This window comes from Giraffa tippelskirchi, chromosome 13 (genome assembly GCF_054371585.1).
Source record: "Giraffa tippelskirchi isolate mGirTip1 chromosome 13, T2T-mGirTip1v1.2.pri, whole genome shotgun sequence".
NCBI lineage: Eukaryota > Metazoa > Chordata > Mammalia > Artiodactyla > Giraffidae > Giraffa > Giraffa tippelskirchi.
The window spans coordinates 79,512,255-79,532,891 of NC_137287.1; the positions used below are offsets into that span (position 1 = coordinate 79,512,255).

Sequence of the window (20,637 nt, forward strand, 5' to 3'; positions counted from 1 at the left end):
ACCTTAAGGGCCCACTTCATTTTTTTATGGTGGTGTCACACTTTTACAGTGTAAGAGTCTGGCCTCAAATCACCAAGTTGCAGGCATGCAGCATCATTAAAAGAAAATTCAGTTCAGTGTCCTGCAACAAGCCAGTTAACCAAATCATCCCACACTCCCCCTGGATCAGTGAGTTACATTATGCTTCCATCTGGCTAGTTTGTAACACTAGAGGGCAAGTGTAACTAGGGTAGCAACCTTTACTGGGGATTTGCAACAATGGAAGGGGTTTTCATTGCAGCCACATGAACAATTGAGCATTAAATACTAGATGCCTCTTTTCTTAAAATTCCTTTGGCTGCTGCATCTCAGAGTTCATCCCATTCTTCCTGGTCATCCTTTCCCCAGGCTTCAATCTGCCATCACACAGGTTAATCAGTTCTGTCCCTTGGGTATCCCCTCTTATTCTCCAATTCTCCAGATCCTTTCACCTTTGGCTCTGTCCTAGATTAGATTTCCTTCATTTGCAGAGCAATTAGCTTTCCACTCCCTCCTCAGGTTGGGGTCCACCTTCCTGGTGGCTCAGATGGTAAAGAATCTGCCTGCAGTGCAGGATATCCAGGTTCGATCTCTGGGTCGGGAAGATCCCCTGGAGAAGGGAGTGGCTACCTACCCCCCAGTGTTCTTGCCTGGAGAGTCCCATGGACAGAGAAGACTGGCGGGCTATAGTCCATAGGGCTCGCAAAGAGTTGTACACGATTGAGTGACTAATACTTTCACTTTTCTGCATATTCAAAGATGCATCTGTCACTCTGCCAAATGGAAACCCGTCTCCTCAGGAGCTTACCCTGTGCATCTTTGAAGGACTGGCAGTCCTTGAACTGTCCATGCATCCTGTGTCCCCAAACCACCCCCATTTTCCTCCTCCCAAGCTCTGTGAGTGAAAGAGTTCAACACAGACATTTGTTTTCCCATCAATAAGAATTATCTAGCCACCCCCATGCACATAATGAAAGGAAGCAGTGGTTAGTTGGTTTTAATTTTTTTTTAAATACTTCGTTTTGAAGTATAAAATACAAACTGAAAACAGTGCCCACTTTATACATATACATCCCAATTAATTTTTATAAGCTGAACACACTTGTGTAATCAACATCTAGAACAAGAAACAGAACATCACAAGCTTTCCAGAAACCTCTTTGTTCCCTCTACCAATTTTTCTAAATGACAGGGTTTGTGTATGCCAGCATGTGCTGTCTAACCAAGAGCACTGCAGTGAGTAACTTGGTTTTATTGCTGTGTTGTATTTGATCAGAAGTTCACCATATGAAGCAGAATGGTTCACATTATTTGTACACAAGTCACTGAGCATGTAGTGACTGTGTTAATACTGTGGTTTAGGGGTTCAAGAGGACAGAAAGACCTCCTAGGTCCTCTTCCTGGTGTCTCCAAGAGCCTCAGTCTTCCCTTGGTGGGGTTCTCTCCTAGTCACCCAAGAACTCCCCAATGTCTTTGAGTTCTGTGAGTGTTATCTCTTCTGATAAGTGATTACAGCTCTTCCAGCAGAGCTCACACTAATTCCATGTGAAACTATTGCTCCCAGAATCACCAACACCACCACTTTACAGTGTCTCAATGCACATGAGACCCTGAACTTGTGAAATTCTCTCCCTCGGGTGAATCTCATCTCTGGAAGCCTATGAGAATTATCCAAAGAATTACCACCCTCCCCCAGCTTCGTTTGTGGCCTAGCTGGTAAAGAATCTGCTTGCAATGCAGGAGACCTGGGTTCGATCCCTGGGTTGGGAAGATCCCCTGGAGAAGGGAAAGGCTACCCATTCCAGTATTCTGGCCTGGAGAATTCCATGGACTGTATAGTCCATGGGGTCACAAAGAATCAGACATGACTGAGCAACTTTCACTTTTCCCAACCCCCAAAACAAACAAAAATCATGGCCACCCCAAACCAATGACATCAGCATCTCTTGAGGAATAGGGTCCAGCATTGATAGTTTAAAAGTTCCAGGTTTCTGGAGGGTTGAAAAGCATTGCAGCTTCTCTACTGGAGAAGTTGGAGCTGCCTTCCATTTAGTTTAAGGCATCTCAGAAACTACACTAATGTTCTAAAGGTGACCAAACATGCAGACTAAACTTGATTCCTTAGCCACCTTTCAAACATAGGGTAGGGCATTTTTTTTTTTGAAAGCCAGAGTTTAATACTTAAATTATCAGAAATTGGCAAAATACCTCCATTATCTCCCAATTTTCTTCCATTGAGCATTGGATAGGAATGGTCAGGCCACCTGGGATCCCCATGACGAAGGTTTACTTAGCAGGATCCACTGCCTGGGGGAGCTTGGTCTTCTGTAGCCCCAACATGTGCCTCTGTCTGGTCCCATTCAGTTCACAACTAAGGTCTGCCTAAACAGAGCCATGTTAACAATATACTAGTAATAGTATTTCAGCAAGTTCCATCAGGTAGGACTGCCCCCCATGTTAGTGACTCCCTCGGGGTTTTACTATGGAAGGATGAACTTAAAACTGCTTGCCTTGGGCCTAGTTTCAACGCTGGGGTTTAAAGGTAAATTTATCAAGTGGTATACATTTACTTCCAGCAAAAACATCTCTTTGATCATTCTGAGCAGATCACTCAATGTATTCTCCTAGCCTTCAACAGAGGAAAATATTAGGTTAAAAGGAACATGAAGAGCAACTGAAATGAGGGAGGAAAGAAAAGCAGCATGTAGAGACGAGGACAGAAAGAAAAGGTGGGATTTCCAATTCTTTTCTTTGAAACTTGTGAAGAAAGATGTAACAGGGGTCAGAGACATTTGGGGCTAAGTTCTTATCTGTATATGAGCCCCAGGCCAGGTGACAAATCACATCTGAGATGCTTTCCTGTCATTGCCCATCCTTCAGTTATTGCATCACTCAAGTGGTGGAGGCAGGATACAGTTCCAAGAACATCTTCTGAACCCAACATGTCCTATGGTAGAGAAAGCCTCCAGAGAAAGCAGGCACATGATGACATCAAACAAAACAAGGACTGATTGTTTTCTGTGAGCAATGTCCTCCATGACCCTGTCAGTGCTCACACCTCTCTCTGGACTCGCTGAGCTGAACTTCCGGGATGCGCTCTTTCCGGTCAGCCACCTTCAGCAAACCCAGTCTCCTCACTTCACTCTTCCCCTCCCATCACCATTGGCCGCTCAGAAGCTACCAAAATGAAGCTGGTGAGTGACTGATACTTGTTGACAGTAAAATTGCCTTCAGAGACCCATTGTTTCCTGAATGGGTCAATCAAGGACTTTCTGGTTGACAAGTAAGGGAAACTCAAACTCACCCTTTCTTGAGAGAAAAAAGACACATTAGCAAAATACCAGAAACACCAGAGAGAGAACGATGACTACAGTATTTGAAGTGAACTACAGCTCATCTCACCTCATAGTTAAATCTCCAAAACATAACACTGAACATAACTGAACATAAATATAACTTGACAGAGTCAAGATGAAGAACTGTCTATACAACTTGATAAAATTATAAAGTTAAAAAATACATTAAAAAAAAGAAGCTTAAGGATAGATAGGTAGTAAAAAATACAATGTCATGTACGGGCATGATGAAGCCTGAATTTATGACAGAAACTGTCTCTGGGCTAAGAGGTGGGATCAGAGTGTCTCAAATCTGTCTTTAATCTTTTATTTTTAAGACATCTAAAGTATGGATGCTTAATAGATTTGATTAAGCTGGCTTTCATTATACAATTCTCTACTCATATCTATATGTTTAAAGTATTTCATGATTTTCTTTAAAAGGAGGAACTACTGACTTACATGGCTTCCCTGACAGCTCAGTTGGTAAAGAATCCGCCTGCAATGCAGGGGACCCTGGGTCGATTCCTGGGTTGGGAAGATCCACTGGAGAAGATATAGGCTTCCCACTCCAGTATTCTTGGGCTTCCCTGGTGGCTCAACTGGTAAAGAGTCCACCTGCAATGCGGGAGACCTGGGTTGGATCCCTGGGTTGGGAAGATCCCCTGGAGAAGGGAAAGGTTACCCACTCCAGTATTCTGGTCTGGAGAATCCCACAGACTGTATAGTCCATGGGGTCGCAAAGGGTCGGACACAGACACCACTGAACGACTTTCACTGGCTTGCTAACAGAAAGACCTGTGAGTAACTGGCTCAATCAGCTTGATGAGGAGCTTTTTGTTTCCATATCTTGGTTCTGCTTTCTTCTTCTGGGTTCTATTTTTTGTTCAAATTCCTTATTCAAGCTCCCAGTAGCAGCACCCCTATGTACTAACCTTTCAGCATCTCTTGTAAAATAGATTTCTCTCTTCTGAAAATTTCAGTAAGAGTCCTAGAATTTCATCCCATTGAATTGTGTCCAGCCATGAACTAACTCACTTTGACTAGGGAAGTGAGCTGATTAGCTCAGCTTTGGTTGTGTGCCTCCTCCTAGAACTGGTGATATGGAGATCAGCTTTTCCCAAATGATATTAAGGGAGGCACTTCATTAGAGTTTGGGCTTCCCTGGTGGCTCAGTGGTAAAGAATCCACCTGCCAATTCAGGAGACGCAGGTTTAATCCCTGGATTGTAAAGATCTCCTGGAGAAGGAAATGGAAACTCACTCCAGTATTCTTGGTCTGGGAAATCCCATGGACAGAGGAGCCTGGCAGGTTATGGTCCATGGGCTTGCAAAAGAGTCAGACATGACTTAGCAACTAAACAACAACTTTCTGGAGGAAATTAGGAGAGTGCCAACAAGAAGAAGGGGAAATAGTTTAGGGGTAGCAAGAAACAGCATATGTCTACCCCGATAAACCCTGCTGCAAAGAATTGCCTGTATGTGTGCTATTAATATATCTATGATTATCTTAGGACAATGTGTCGTGCTCCTTCATCTCTAAGTGAAAGTGACTTACAGGAAAAGATAAATCAGTCTCACTTAGGGATATATTTATATGTGCAAACTTGCAGATGAAGTGCCAGAAAATATAATTGAACAGAAATATATAGAGGAATAATTTACCAAAATCAGTCAACGTTTACCATGGCATAGAATAATACAACAAAATCCATTATTACATTGCATTGATAAGCTATGACGAATAACAAACAGTAGGTAAAACTCTATAGACAGTCCTATTAAAATTGTTGTTTAGTTGCAAAGTTGTGTCCAACTGTTTGTGACCCCATGGACTGTCAGCATCAGGGAAGAGAAGACTTAGACATGCTGCTTGCAGAATTCACATGCTCTGAACAGGTGGCAACATGAGCCACCTGTAGCCACTTCTGTAGGCTGCCACGCTCCTCTGTCCATGGGATTTCTCAAGCGAGAATACTGGAGTGCGTTGCCAATTCCTTCTCTGGGGGATCTTTCCAACACAGGGATCGAACCTGAGTCTTCTGCACTGGCAGGGGGATTCTTTACCACTGAGCCACCAGGAAAGCCCCCTATCAAAATTAGGAACTAGAAAAAGTGACCCACATTATTATCATTACTATTTAATTTTTTTTCTGAAATGCTAGTCAGTGCATTAAGACACAAAGCGTATATAAAAAGTATCATAAATAGAAGGTGGGAGAATTTTTATAGCAATAAAAAACCAAAACTAACAAAAGGGAACATATTCAGTCCAGTTTATCAACAAGGAGAACCTGATCTAAAGGACAAGGATACAAGCTTGCTTTGGCATGAGGACAGTGGGAGTACAGATACAGAGCCAGGTTGTTCTCAGAACTATCTCAGAACTAGAGAGAAAGAACAACAAGACTCAGTCCCCTGGAAATGGGGCTGGCAGGGATGAAGCAGGAAGCAGGTCCAGCCAGCTGGCTAGATAGCCAGAAGACACTAACATCCTAGCATTGACAGTAGGGAAGGCCTGAGCCCTCAGGACCTCCGGGTCAAAGAGAGTCAGGTTAGGGCCTAGTCCTGCCACGTTCTGCGTGTGTCAATGACTCTGGTGTACTGGAACCGTAGACACACCTAACATAAGCACACTCAAGTGACAGTAAAGGGCAAGAGGTTTTGATGTGGTGCTGGGCTGGCAGCCTACTCCTAAATGGATGCTTCTTTGACAATATAACTGGACTGAGAAGTTTTATTCTCGTGAGATGAGTTTGGACAGTATCCTCCATGTGTACCAAAGAAGTGAACTGCAAATTATAAACTCAATCAATATGTTTTAAATAGATTCAGGAAAGACATTCTGTTGAAGTTTGAGCTTTTGACAGGGGTGGCCCTCCTCTGACTCAATAGTGCTAGCCCTGTGAATAGAATAGAGAGCCAGAAATTCCAAACTCCAAAAGTCAAGGGATCCAGTTTCAGGTAAGAGGGAATAAGTATATTCTACCATTTATCTCCCACTGAATGAACTTATAAAACCTGGAATGTATATTTGGAGCAGCTATTTGAGGACTCTGAAAAGTAAACAGTTCCCAGGTGGTACAGTGGTAAAGAATCCACCTGTTGGTGCAGGAGATGCAAGAGACCCAGGTTTGATCCCTGGGTCGGAAAGATCCCGTGGAGTAGGAAATGGCAACCCGCTCCAGTATTCATGCCTAGAGAATCCCACGGACAGAGGAGGAGCCTGGCGAGCTACAGTTCGTAGGGTTGCAGAGTCGGACACAACTGAGCACGCGATACACACAGCATATGGCTTGGGGAAGACCTCAGGTCAAAGAGCTATGAAGTAAATATGTCAACTCTGGCATTACTGAGTTAAAGGTAAGTTCCTTCTCTGGACTTCATTTCTTCCCCTTCTCCCTGGATGGGAAGCAATAGCAACAGAAATGGATCCAGAATTGGAAACCATAACTTGGGATTGATCAATCAACCCTACAGCTTGGGTCTGACTCACTATCTGGAATACAGCCATCTGCCCCCACCCCTACACCCCTATTACTCGGGTCTCTTTGAACTATTAAGTAGGAAAGAAATGAACATCTTTCTTATTTGAACTACTGTATTCTGAGATCTCTTTATTACAGCAGCTTAGCCTGTACTCCCTATGGGCTTCCCTGATAGCTCAGTTCATAAAGAATCCACTGGCAATGCAGGAGACCCTGGTTCAATTCCTGGGTTGGGAAGATCCCCTGGAGAAGGGAAAGGCTACCCACTCCAGTATTCTGGCCTGGAGAATTCCATGGACTATAAAAGTTGGACACAACTGAGCAACTTTCACTTTCTTTCACTTTAGCCTGTATTCCAGCTTACACATTCCTAACATGATCAATGGATTCTTCAAGGAGTAGGTGCTTGTTATGTTTTGCTCTTCAACTCAGTTACCAAGATTAATAAAATGCTGAGTTGGAAGGGACCTAAGAGAGTTTCTGTAAGCTACTTGTTCTTTTGAGGCTAGGCTTAAGGACTGAAAAGCACAGTCTTGTGGCAGTAAGCCATTTTAAGACCCCGGAAACAATCCCTTAGTGTTGGTTAAGATTCCTCCTTAACCTGTCCCTTTTCCTCACCTACACCAGTTCTCTCATCTACTCTGGTTGTCACCATTTCAGTGTCCTGCTCCCTCCCATCCATTCATGTGGCCTGTCAATGCCTTTGTCCTTCACTTTCTCTTTTATTTCTTTGGCTGTGCTGTGACCCTTCTCTTCTAATACAGCGCTTATGTGCACTGTCCTTTTATTGATTAACTTCTTGGCTTGATATTGAGAATCTCTTAATTGGAAACTATAAATACTCTTTCTAGTGACCAGTCCCAACCTGAAGCTATCCAGGAGCCCACAGAGTATTGCCTCATTAGAACAAAAGATGTGCCTATTGCCTAGGAAATCCCACAGGGTTGGGTGACTCTCTGTAAGAGGCTCGTATTGGTCTCACCACTCAGGAAGTTACAAGCGATTTAAGAGCTCTGTGTCAGGAACTGTAGGTGGAGACCAAGCATGTATTTATTATGTTACCTTCCCAAGTCTTCACTCTTACGTGAGGAAACATGTCAGAAAGACTAAGTGACTTGTCAGTAGTTACAGAGTCAATATGTAGCAAAGCCAGGACTAGAATTCAACTATCTTCACAGGACAAGAATTTGGCCACTCTGTAATTTTGCTTCCAGGTATATCCATACCAGGTTTATCTCTATTTTAGATTCTCATATTACATTGATTAAAAAGTCACAATTAAGTTTACTCTAAAAAAACAAACTCACCTCTAATACTATATTCTCTAAAGTTGAAATACTTTGCTAGCTTATCTTTAGCTGGCTTTTCGTAATCTGAGTTGTTAGCCATGGGCACCACGATCGTCATCTTATTATTCAGTCTGAATTTTAACTATTCATTTAGTATGACTTCAAGAAAATCTACTGCCTGCCTTGAATCATGGTCCGTCTATTCTGCCCCATGTTCAAATATCAGACAGCTCACACAGCATTTTGAACTGAAAATATTATCAAAATGAAATATCTAAGAAGCTCTAGTCAGTGGTAAAAATGAACATAATGGAAGTATCTGCATAGCCCAGAACTCATATCCAGTGAATCAGTGTTCTCCAAAGTCAAATTCTCTTCCTTTCTGGCTTGTTGGTGGTTAAAAGATGAAACTAGAAAATAACCAGAGGAGTTAGGACTCCCCTTCCTATCACCCAGCATGGGTGAAATAAACTCTTCCAGTTCAGCTAAAGTATGCATGGCGATGATGCTAATAGCAGGAATGGAGCCTATTAGGACAGCTGCATTCTGTTCTCAGCCCCCAGTCTCCTGACCCAGGGGAAACCACTTCAACCCTGTGAGGCTCTGTCTCTTTAACTGTGAAGTGGGACTAATATTAGGTGTTCAGTTCACAGTGAAGATGTAAAGAGACTGGCTGTATCAGTCAGGGTCCCAGCAAGAAACGATCCAGTTCAGATGTCTCAAGACATTATCATTAAGGGGGCTATTTACAGCATTGCGGTCAAGGGAGGGCAACCAGCAAAGGAGAAACTCAGAGATGAACAGAGTAGGAAGTCTTCTCCCACTCTAGACCTGAAGGGGAAGAGGCAGGAAATAGTGCTACCAGAGCCCAGAGAGAGCAGGGGCCATGGTGGGAGCCACATAGGAGGAACAGGTAACCCAGACCTGGGAAGTTAGATGCTCCCTGTGGACTATGAGTCTGTTAGGAAAGCAGAAGCATCATTGGTAGGCTGCATTCTGTAGGACAGCATCCCAACCTCACAGGATATCATCACCCTGCTGGCACTACAATGGAGCCTACATTAGGCCCTTCCAGTCTTATCAGCCCAGCTGCTTCTGAGTGGTGGGGTATGGTGGTAACACGGGTGAAGTCCAAGAGTGCGCATGAGCACACTTGAAGAATGTTGAAGAGTGAATTCCTGGGTAGGAAGTGATATTGTGTGTGTTGTAACAGATATAGGGTCAAATGAAGATGAGATGGTTGGATGGCATCATCGACTATTCTATGGACATGAGTTTGAGCAAACTCTGGGAGATGATGAAGGATAGGGAAGCCTGGCGTGTTTCAATCCACAGGGTTGCAAAGAGTCAGACATGACTGACTGAACAAGAACAAGGGTCAAATGTAGAATTAAAACACAAGACCATCTTCCCAGTCTCAGCTATACTGTCCTGTGGGCCTTGAAACAGCACTGTTTCCATCAAACAACAAAGCCTCTTCTGGCTCGTCCAGCTCTTGATTCTGACCTCTCTCATCCTAAGGGCTGAAATCCCACCCAAGGGGCCAAAGGGGCAGGCCAGCTACCCGCTCCTCAGACTCTCCCTCTCACCCACCTCTCCTAAGTCCCCAAGTGTTAGTTGATCAGTCATGTCCAACTCTTTGCGACCCCATGGACTGCAGGGCGTCAGGATCCTCTGTCCATGGAATTCTCCAGGCCAGAATACTGGAGTGGGTTGCTCTTCCCTTCTCCATGGGTTCTTCCCAACTCAGGGATCAAACCCAAGTCTTCTGCAGTGCAGGCAGATTCTTTCACAACTGAGCCACCAGGGAAGCCCCCAAGTCCCCAGGACCTTATCAATACAACTAACAAAGGCACAATCTCCTCCTTCACTGCAAACCAAAGTTCCTGTGCACAACAATGGAGGTAGGAGATACCCGGAAGGTAGGGTGTTGTTCTGGAACCTCTGCTTAGCCAGGGGCCAACGGAGCTTAGGGGGAGGGGAGGGGAGGAATGCTGTAGGTCTCTTTCTCACCAGTAGCACCTGAACTGCTAGTAGCCATAAAGGTCTCTCACACTTGGGTAGGAGCAGCGCTGGACAAGCTGTGACTCACAGTGCTCATGTTGCCACCTGTTCAGAGCATGTGAATTCTGCAAGCAGCATTTCTAAGTCTTCTCTTCCCTGATGCTGAGAGGAACAGAAAAAGAGGCAGAAGGGGCAGTGGTCCAAATTTGATTTTTTTCCCCTTGCTGACCTGGTCCCTTCTGAACCTGCTGCTGCTGTGGGAATGTTTACAGACAGCACAGATTTAGGGCGCCCTCCCGTCATACTTCTAAGTCGTTTCATAATTACAATCCCTTCCTCCAAACTAGGCTTGCTCATATGTCATCCCAAACTTCAAGTCTTAAAAATGTTCCCTATAACTATGAGCTTCCTTGGTGGCTCAGGCAGTGAAGACTCTGCCTGCAATGCAGGAGACCCCGGTTAGATTCCTGGGTAGGAAGAATCCTCTGGAGAACGGATAGGCTACCCACTCCAGCATTCTTGGGCTTCCCTGATTGTTTAAACGGTAAAAAAAAAAAAAAAAAAAAAAAAAAAATCCGCCTGCAATGTGGGAGACCTGGGTTCGATCCCTGGGTGGCGAAGATCCCCTGGAGGAGGGCATGGCATCCCACTCCAGTATTCTTGCCTGGAGAGTCCCCACGGACAGTGGAGCCTGGCGGGCTACAGTCCATGGGGTCGCAAAGAGTCGGACACGACTGAGCGACTAAGCACACAGTACACACGGTGGTTGGGAACTAAAATTAAAATAATCATGCCTTCCCGCACAAGACTTCCCACTGCAGTGCAGCTGTTCTGAGCGGCTACTGAAATAAAAGAGCACTATACGCCCCTGACTCACACCTCTTCCAAGCACTATGAAAGGACGGTTACGTTAACGTGAGGCAGGAGAAATACTCCGACAACTGGGTGAAACCGGATCGCGGCTCTCTTCCTCTGCGCTTGCGCAAGGGAAGACAGTCCCTCCCCGGAAGGACACCCGGGCCTCCAAGATTTACGCAGACGCAGAGCTCTACCTCCAGGCGGAACTGGGGCGTCCCGGGCCCCTGCAAAAGCTAAACACCCGGTGTGAAAGGAAGGTGGCCCCCGGCGGGGCGGGGCGCATGCGCGGCAGCTCGCCCCGGGGGGAAGGGCTGAGAGGCGGAAGGGGCGGCCAGCTGCTCGCGGAGCGGAGCAGGTTCAGGATGGACGAGGACGTGCTGACCACCCTGAAGATCCTCATCATCGGCGAGAGCGGCGTGGGCAAGTCCAGGTGAGACGGGTCGGCGGGCCGTGACGGCGGTGGCGGGCTCTTTCCTCCTCGGTGGCGGCTTGTTTCCTGGGGCCGTGGCGGGAACGGTAAACGGCGGCGGGCCGGGCCAGGCCCGGCCGGGGCGAACTCGGCTCGCGGCGCCGCGGCCTCTTCCCGGCCTGGTTCCCTGGATCGCGTCCCCCACTGTCGCACCGGGAGAAGAGCGATTCCGAGGGCGCCGCTGGGCCGGCCGGGTCGCCGCCGCAGAGGCGCCTAGGGCGTGGCGGGCGGGTCGGGGCCCGAGTCCGGCGGAGGGAAGAGGCCTCCCGGCCCCGGGGATCGGACTGCCTGTCACCCCTCGAGCGGAGAGCTTGTGACTTGACCATCGTGGGATTTCTGTCGGGCTTTCTCTAAATACGTGAAGTTCTGCACAGGAAGTTTCGTGACGCCATAGGTCACATTCCTGGCCTATTTCGGTGCACCCCGTAGCCAATTATACTTTTTTTTTTTTTTAATGAGTCAGCTGTGAAAGAACTCATCAGTCTTCTGACTGCTTAAATAATTCACTTTGATCTAAGATGCAGGAGCTTAAGCTATGGACCACTTTTGAGAATCCAGTGTAATTGTTTCTTGCTCTGCCACGTCATATAGAGGTAACCAAACAAGTTATTATGTGTCTTTTCTTTCTTAACGCTATTTGCGGGGGGAAATGATGTTGACAGTAATTAAAGTTGAGTATTAGGGAAGACATGGAGTCTGCTGGGTGTTGGGAAAGAGCTGTGATTTCATCCAGGTCTTAGAGCAAAGTTCTCCAGGTGAAGTTATCCTTGTCATCCGATTATGAGTAGGGTGTGTCCCAGGGTGCTTTGATCTTTAAATAAGATCCAAATTCCAGGAGCTGTAAACAATTTCATGTTTTAGCTATGCCTCCTTATAAGCTTATCTTTCAAATTACTTCGTGAGATCTTATTTGTTTAAAGATATTTAAGCATTTGAAATCTTATTCTGTAATGTGTTCTGCAGCTTTATGTACTTTTAAATCGTGACAGTATATTTTCATAGTTTCCCTCTTTTGATGTACTTTGTGTATTGGAGTGAGGAATTTGTACATAACAAGGAATAGAGAAATGAAACACTGCGGCTAAAAAAATAGTATGATTGTGTGTGTGTATGTGTTATTTAAAGGGCTGAATAATATCACTTTCATTATCACCATCTAGTATATGTGAGGGTTAAAAAGTTAAGTAATATGTGAACATTGTCTTAAGAATTCCCTGGCCATGTGACCTTTTTTTCTTCTTGAGATGTCACTTTCGTTTAGATTAAGGCATATGAAATTGCTGATTTTGAAGTCAAGACTGGTTGAATGTTGTTTTGTGTGGTTCAGCCCAAAACATGGTTGGTTGGTGCCTATTCTGAATGTATTGGATGGATGATTGAGTGAAGCTCGCTTTGTCCTGCCCCACTCTTTGCAACCCCATGGACTGTACAGTCCATGGCATTCTCCAGGCCAGAAGACTGGAGTGGGTAGCTGTTCCCTTCTCCAGGTGATCTTCCCAACCCAGGGATTGAACCCATGTCTCCTTCATTGCAGGCGGATTCTTTACCATCTGAGCCACCAGGGAAACCCAAAGTAAACACTCCTATTGTTGTTATTGTTCTGTAGTTGCTAAGTCACAGTGAAAGTTGATATTCTTTCTCTGGGGTAAAATCTGTGAAGTGGATTTATTGGTTTCCTTGGTTCCCTCCTGGCAAACATGTTTATTTGGAGCTTATCTGCTCCAAACTTTTTCTCACCTCAAAAGCTCACTGCAAAATTTTAACACCTTTACCTCTTTCAAGAAAGGATTGCATTTAGGGAGAAAGTTACCTTATCTTTCCAGCTGGATATACATTACTGGTGGACATGATATGCTCTGGGGAAAAACTTGGAACACTTATCTTTCTAGATAAAACAAGAATAAATGACTCTTTAGAAGCCTATGCTTTTTAAGGGGCTTCCCAGATAGTGCTAGCGGTAAAGAAACCTGCCTGCCAAAGCAGGAGACATAAGAGACCTGGGATTCCAGTATTCTTGCCTGAAGAATTCCATGGACAGAGGAGCCTGGTGGGCTACAGTCCATAGGGTCGCAAAGAGTTGGACATGACTGAAGCGATTTAGCATGCAGCATGTGTTTTAAGGTGAGTTGGTACGAAAACATTTGACGTCGATATAATCTTACAGAATTGTTCTAACCAATAGTTTCTATTTCTCTGTAAATCTAGAGTTAATGAAAGTGAGGTATCATGTGTGTTGTTGAGAAATCATTGCACAACAAAGGATATCTTAACACATTCAAACTAGTGGGTTATTTTTCCAGTTTATTTTATACTTGGAGTTAATAAATGTGTGAGAGCATCCAGGAGATCAGAATGATGAAACTGGTGCTGCCACTTGTGTGACCTTGTGTGTGATGCTCAGACACTCTAGGCCTTCATCTCTTTGTTTGAAAAGTGAGGTTGGAGTAGAAATCTCTCAAACCTATCTCGTGTTAAATGTGTAATATTCTTTGAAACCGTGGCTAGCCATGGTGAAGTAAAGAAGTAGCAAGGTGTTCCAGAACTGGAAGGGATTATAGAGACCTGCTATTATTTAATTTGCTGTCCCTTCTGTGCCTCTTATGTCCCTGTCCTTTTTGACCAGTTTCATTTGTAAACTGAGAAATGCACCTCAGTTGTCATCACACTGATTAATTATAGATTTGGTCTCCTTCAAGTGGAATGGCAGGAGTTACTCCTTCCATCTACAGCTCAGTATTTTGCTCCTTAAACGTTGAAAATGAAGGCTTAACCATACATCCTTTAGAACAGTGTTGCTTAATCATTTTCGGGTTGTGGATTCCTTTCAAAATCTAATAGAGAAATAGACTCCCTACCTAGAAAAATGCACACGTAGAATTTAGAATACATTTTCATCTGACAGTGTACCCATGGCTAAGATCTGCTCCCTTATCCTCAGAGCCTGTATTAAAAGTTGTTGTTTTACATCCTTGCCTTTCCTGACAAAATACCGTTAATGACAAGTGATGTTTTAAGGGTTAGTAATTATATTAAAAAAAACCCTGGCTCAGTATCTGGCTCGTTGTTCAAGTTCAATACTGTTCTTATTATCATTTACGTTATTATTATGGTATCATTACTACTAGTGCTCAGTAAGGGTCTTCATTTTTGTAATATTTTCTTTGGTGACATGAGTATAAATATACAACTTTTCTATTCTTAAATTATGAGTAACTGAAATTTTTTGGCTTCCCTAATTTGAAGTTTAATGATTTGGAGAGAAGAAAGTTTTTATGGATAGTCTTTTAAGATTCTTATTAGTGCTGTCACCTAATTCATGTTGGAATTAAATAAAATTAGTTATAGTTCAGTGTTAAGTAGAAAAATCTCCAATTTGATTCTTTTGTTTTACTTTGCTTTTGTCCTGCTGGTTTTGTGACCACCAGAAAGCAAAACTGGGAAAGAGAGAGTTAGTCCTTCAAATGACACTGGGTTTGGAAAGTACCAAGAGGTCATTATGTTTTGCAGTATACCCTGTGGACAAAAAATATCTTTAGTAGCAATAATTGCAGTCTATAGAAATTGTCATACATTTTTGGTCCCCTACAATTCAGACATGAGATAGTTATTGTCTTGATTTTATTAATGCAAGTAAGTCAATAGAATGGTCTCATCCTACTTAGGGATAATGTGAGGGGAGATTTATTAATTTTATAAATCTAAAGGGCTTTAACAAAAAGTCAGGTTTTATTTTTGAAGAACTTCTAATAACTGACATTTCTGCCTTATATTAAATAAAATAATTCTGGAAGATAAAATCTGGGAATACTTTTGTGATTATCTTTTCCTTTCACTTCCTGCATTCCTTCCTTCCTTTACCATTTCCTAGGTGTAGTCCTTCATTATCCCTTACTATAATCATGGCAGTTGTTTTCTGTTGATTTTCTCAGTTTTTTTTTTTTTTTTTTACTGGCATTAACTTTTCAAAATATAGAGCAGTACCTGCCTTTCCTTTCTTTGGCAGCCTTTGGTAGCTGAATGTTGCCAACTTGATTTCATGCACCTTACCCAGCATTGCCAGAGGATACCTACTCTGGCCAGCGTGTGACCTTCAGCCCTTACTTTTTATTGTATCTCTTCTTCCCACTTTGGTAATAGTCAGACTACTTGTTTCAAAATGCTCCACTTCACACCTTTCTGTTTTTACCTGAATTCAGAGTGGATGACTGCATTAGATTTCTTAAAAATTTAATTTGTTGCATTCCAAGAGACCTCCTCTTCCTCTTTTGTCCATGTCAGTTAAAGCGTTACATGTTTGCTAATACCGTTTTCTCAGAAGGGCATACTAGTACAGTTATATATAAAAAAAAAAAAAAACCTCTTTTCACACTTAGGAAATGGAGTATGGGAAGTAAGTTTTCTAGTAAACTACTTTGCTTTGGGGATTCTTTAATTTCCTTTCCAATAACTTAATTCCTCTGAATATACCTGCAGTGAGGCCATATTTCTGGAAGGTGACTGACTACATTAGCTCTTTTAAGTTGTGTCTAACTTGTGACAAAATACAGCAATCAGGAATATTTATCAAATGTTTAGAAAGAAAAGTTGAATTACTAATCTGTCTTTTTGACATCTCTTTTAGCCTGCTCTTGAGGTTCACAGATGATACTTTTGATCCAGAACTTGCAGCAACAATAGGTAAGCCCATATTTAAACATTTAGTAGAAATGCCAAATATTTTCTTGCCTTCAGGCTGTTTTATCTAACTCCCCCTAGCTGTCCTCTCACTACCCCACTGCTTCCATGTCTGTCAAATTCTTAACTTGTCTTTCAAGTGTTACCTTTGGTAGTCATTCAGTTTCCGAGGTCTTTTTAGATCTCATCAAGCAAAAGTATAACTTCTGTTGCTGTTGTTTTATGTTTCTTTGTTAACACTGAGGATGTTATGATTATCTGTATACACATTCTTGTGCTATGGGATGTCTTTTATTTAGCAGCATACAGTCATTTGAATGTTTATTGTATGCCAGTCACTGTCCCTAAGAGGTGGGTTATAGTGATCAATAGTACAGACTTGGTGTCTGTCATAATGGACCTAGCAGTGTCACCCACAGTAGAGTGTGTTGATTTTGTATTTTTAGCATTTCATGTAGTATCCAACATGTTTCTGGCAACATATTTATTGATATTAGTTATTAAAAACCGTGCACATAAATGCATTTTAAAAACTGAAGTTTAGATTGCCTGAAAGTGGTTTGCCACACCCGCTTATTAGACTATCTGAGAAGATAGAGCTAGATAATTTGGTATCACCTGTCTAGGGAGTAGATGACAATGTAAAGGTACAAGAGACAACTTGCAGTAGTAGAAAGAGCTGAGTCAGAGCAGTATGAGCGTCTCGGCTCTGCCTTGAACGTTGTCATCTTGAGCAAGTCATTAACTTCCTCGTCCTCATCTGCAAGTTGCGAGTAATTTGGGTGAGAATATGTTTTTCTTCCAGCTCTAAAATTTCATGATCTGATGAGCAGAATGTAGTAAAGACCTGATCTTGTATTACTATTAGGGAAAGTGTCTTAATCAGATTCCCAAAATGTTCACATTTATCACATATGCATATGCTTTAGCATTCTCTCCACATACACATACACAGTATTCTTGCTTTTTTTTGAATTGTTTGAGAGAAAATTGCATTCAGTATCTTCAGTGTCTTTAACTCTAAGTACTTTAATGTATATTTCCTTGATGAGCATGGATATGGTTCTCCTGTATACAGATAGATTTTTATCGGTTGTCCCGCTAATATCTTATATACCAAAGAAAAGAATTGTTTCTGGTCCAGAGTCCAGTCCAGGATTCTACATTGAATTTTGTTGTCATTTTTCCTTAGTCTCTTTTAATCTGAACAGTTCTTCTTTCTTTTTCTGTCTCTTTGTGGCCTTGGCATTTTTGAAGAGCATGTGCAGGCCAGTTATTCTGTAGAATATCCTTCCATTGCAGTTGTCCATGTGTCCTCATGGTTAGATTCAGGTTGTGCATTTTGGGCAGGAATTCCTCAGCAGTGCTTCTCAGAGCGTGGTGTCTATTGGTGCCGTTAGTGGTGATTGGACTCAGTTACTTAGATGAAGTGCACCATGTCTCTTCCTGTCCACTGTCATTCCAAAACTCCGGTGGTTGTTGAACTGTTGTTTTTCAAATTCCATCTTTCCATTTACATTTCTTACTTAGAATTCTGTAAGGAAGAGCCTTGGACATGAGTCTGAGCAAACTCCGGGAGATAGTGGAGGGTAGAGAAGCCTGGTGGGCTACAGTCCTTGAGGTCACAGAGCTGGATAGGACTTAGTGACTAAACAACAATGACAGAGGAAAGGCTCTCCTTCATTTCTATCAGTATGATCTCATGGTGCCTCTAAATTTAATAAATTATATCAGGCATTACTTCGCTTTTGTATGACATATTAGCATTGACAGATGTACTGTTATGTATGAAAATGGAATCGTTTAAAACACTACTAAAACACTACTATTAAAATCTGTTTAATTTGGTTTTGGTATATTATTTGCTTCTTTAAAAAATGAGCTGTTAGTAAAACTTGATTTTACTCGGAACATACCTGGTGTTGGATAAGCAAAGAGTAGAAGAATAGTAACTGGAAGGAAAAAAAATGTGCCTAGAGTTAAATACTAAGGGAATGATCCTATATATAATATAAACTTGTTCTTTAAGCTCTAAGTCGTATCTGTCTCTGAGACCCCATGGATGGTAGCCTGTCAGGCTCCTCTGCTTGGGATTTCCCAGACAAGAATACTGAAGTGGGTTGCCATTCTTTCTCCAGGGATTCTTCCTGATCCAGGAATCGAATGCTTGTTTCCTGCATTGGCAGGCGGATTTTTTACCGCTGCCAGGGAAGCCCATAGTCTTCATTTAAAACCCAAATGTCATTGGGGTCTTAAAGATTGACAGATGACTTGTTGTCTTTATTACTAAAAAGGTTCTACTTTAAAAACAAATACTAAGATTATAGCATTCTGAGAGAACATTCATAATTTGTTCCCCCAGTCAATCCTGGGTCTTGAAAAGAATCTTTTACATTTTGGCAGCAGATAATTTTCTGCCCTAGGTTATAACCAGTATACACATGAGGTTTTGAAATAAAAATTATCTCAGTTGTTAATGGCTATATGAAAAATAGTATTTTATGGAAAGTTAGTATTTTACCTCACAGTGTAATAGGAAGTAAAGCACACCTTTATCTTTCAGTGATGTAGTGAGACATTCAAGTTTCTATCATGTGTAAAATACTATTAAGGTTAATTGTTGGATTTTGGGTTTGAAGATGGTACTATTAAGTTGGTATTTTCTTCTGCTTGCTGGCAGTTGGTTATTAAAAACAAAGAGGGAAAAACTAAAATACAAACCCCATAGTCTACTAAGCCACAAAACAGGGGAATGGCTGCCTGAAGCAGTGGAGACCAGGCAGGCCACCTGTGGGAGAAAGTGGACGATGCCATGGCTGCAGAGCTTGGCACCAGCAGGAGATGCTTCATGAAGTTGAGAGGCCCACCTTGAGGTGCAAAACCTGTTAGCCTTTGTTTGTAAGAGCAGAATGGCTTCTCAAGCCAATGGCAGAAGTTTCCCTGCCTCTGGTTTGATTTTGAGGAGTTGGGAAGTGAAACCAAACAGGGAGTCATCACAGACAAGGGGAGGAAATGCCTTTGACTAATGTCAAGGCCTTCTATCTCCTCTGGATGCTGAGAAGTAAATAGCTAACTGATTCTCACATAAAACCCTGAATCAAAACACAATTTTGCTGGTGCAGAACTGATCCACTATGGCCTTCTGCATTAGTTTACTGTAGACAGTTTGTCCAGGAAAACGTCATCACTTTCAGTGATGACTTGGCAAAAAGTATCCAGCTCAAGGCCACTACTGCCATTCAAGAATCGAAAAAGGAAAAAAGAATGGAAAAACAAAGGACAGGTGAAGAATACTCGTCAGAAAAAAATATTGCTGTAAAGAAGATGAAAATAATGACCCAACATCTTGCCGTGAATTTACAACCCTTAATGTAAATATTTATCAATGAGAGCACAAAACAGTGGTATGAGGTCAGAGAAGAGACAGTGTGACTACATGAGAAAGTACATTGTAAGCTGACTGAGTGGAAAGAAAAATAAGATAAGAAAATAAAACTATGGCTGAAGTGAAGATGAAATTGGAAGGCTCACAAGGGACAGTAGAGACTGTGGAAAACACAATAAAGAACAATAAGCTAGAAATGGATGAGTGGGTAGAATTTACCAAAATGAATAAGAATGTTAAGTTCAAGTGAGAAAATAGGGAAATCACAAAAGACGATTGTTATATAGTCTGTTTTCATCTTAAAGAAGAAACATAATGAAACAGCCAATATTTAATGATATAATCCAAGGTAACATTTCTGACATGAAAATAAACACACACACAGACAAAACTGTAGGAATATTTTGACCAGGCTTTTGTTACGTGGGAATGTTTTTTGGGGGAAAAAAAAAATTAGATTTTTCTTTTTTCCATGGCCAGGCCATAAGATGATGCTTAATCATGTCTTTATCTGAAGTACTTAATCAGCTGCATTAGATACAGAATTTAAGCATGGATGTTAGATCTAGTCTGAGTAAATAGCCACAATTTTCTTCATGTATTTTGTTTGTGTTTTTTTTAATTTACCCTTTCTAAAGAAACCTTTGAATACAAAAAGTGCTTTAAGTAAAACCTTTCAAATAAAGAGAAAACTTAGAACTGGTTCTGTACTTAAGACAGGTTCACAAACTCTTAATTTGTAAGACTTAAAATTGTTACAAATGCTGAAGTATTTTGTGAGGGTTGATGCATTGCAGCTTAAGTTAGATGAATTTTGGTTGTTGTTGGTTGATTTAGATCAGTCATTCTTTTCACCCCCTTAGTAGGTTTTTAAAGATAACCATTTTGGCTTCCTGGTAAAGCGACTGCCTACGATGCAGGAGACTCGGGTTCAATCCCTGGGTTGTCTCCTGGAGAAGGAAATGGCGACCCACTCCAGTATTCTTGCCTGGAAAATCCCATGGACGAAGGAGCCCGATAGGCTACAGTCCATGGGGTCGCAAAGAGTCCGACATGACTGAGCAACTTCACTTTCACATTTTGGCTTCTAAGGGCAGATATAAGATCTCCATCCACAT

The 20,637-nt window shown here is 42.3% G+C and overlaps 1 protein-coding gene across 3 annotated transcripts in view; it reads left to right on the top strand.

Annotated features, from left to right (window-relative positions):
* Positions 1 to 11,291: 11,291 nt before the first annotated feature.
* RAB18 (RAB18, member RAS oncogene family) overlaps positions 11,292 to 20,637 on the top strand; it is a 30,645-nt gene continuing 21,299 nt past the window's right edge. For all 3 annotated transcript variants that reach the window (XM_081560880.1, XM_081560882.1, XM_081560883.1), the window contains exons 1-2: positions 11,292 to 11,421; positions 16,082 to 16,137. In XM_081560880.1, coding sequence (XP_081417006.1) covers positions 11,354 to 11,421; positions 16,082 to 16,137 — 124 coding nt within the window. In that variant the 5' untranslated portion in view covers positions 11,292 to 11,353. The remainder of the gene's footprint in view (positions 11,422 to 16,081; positions 16,138 to 20,637) is intronic.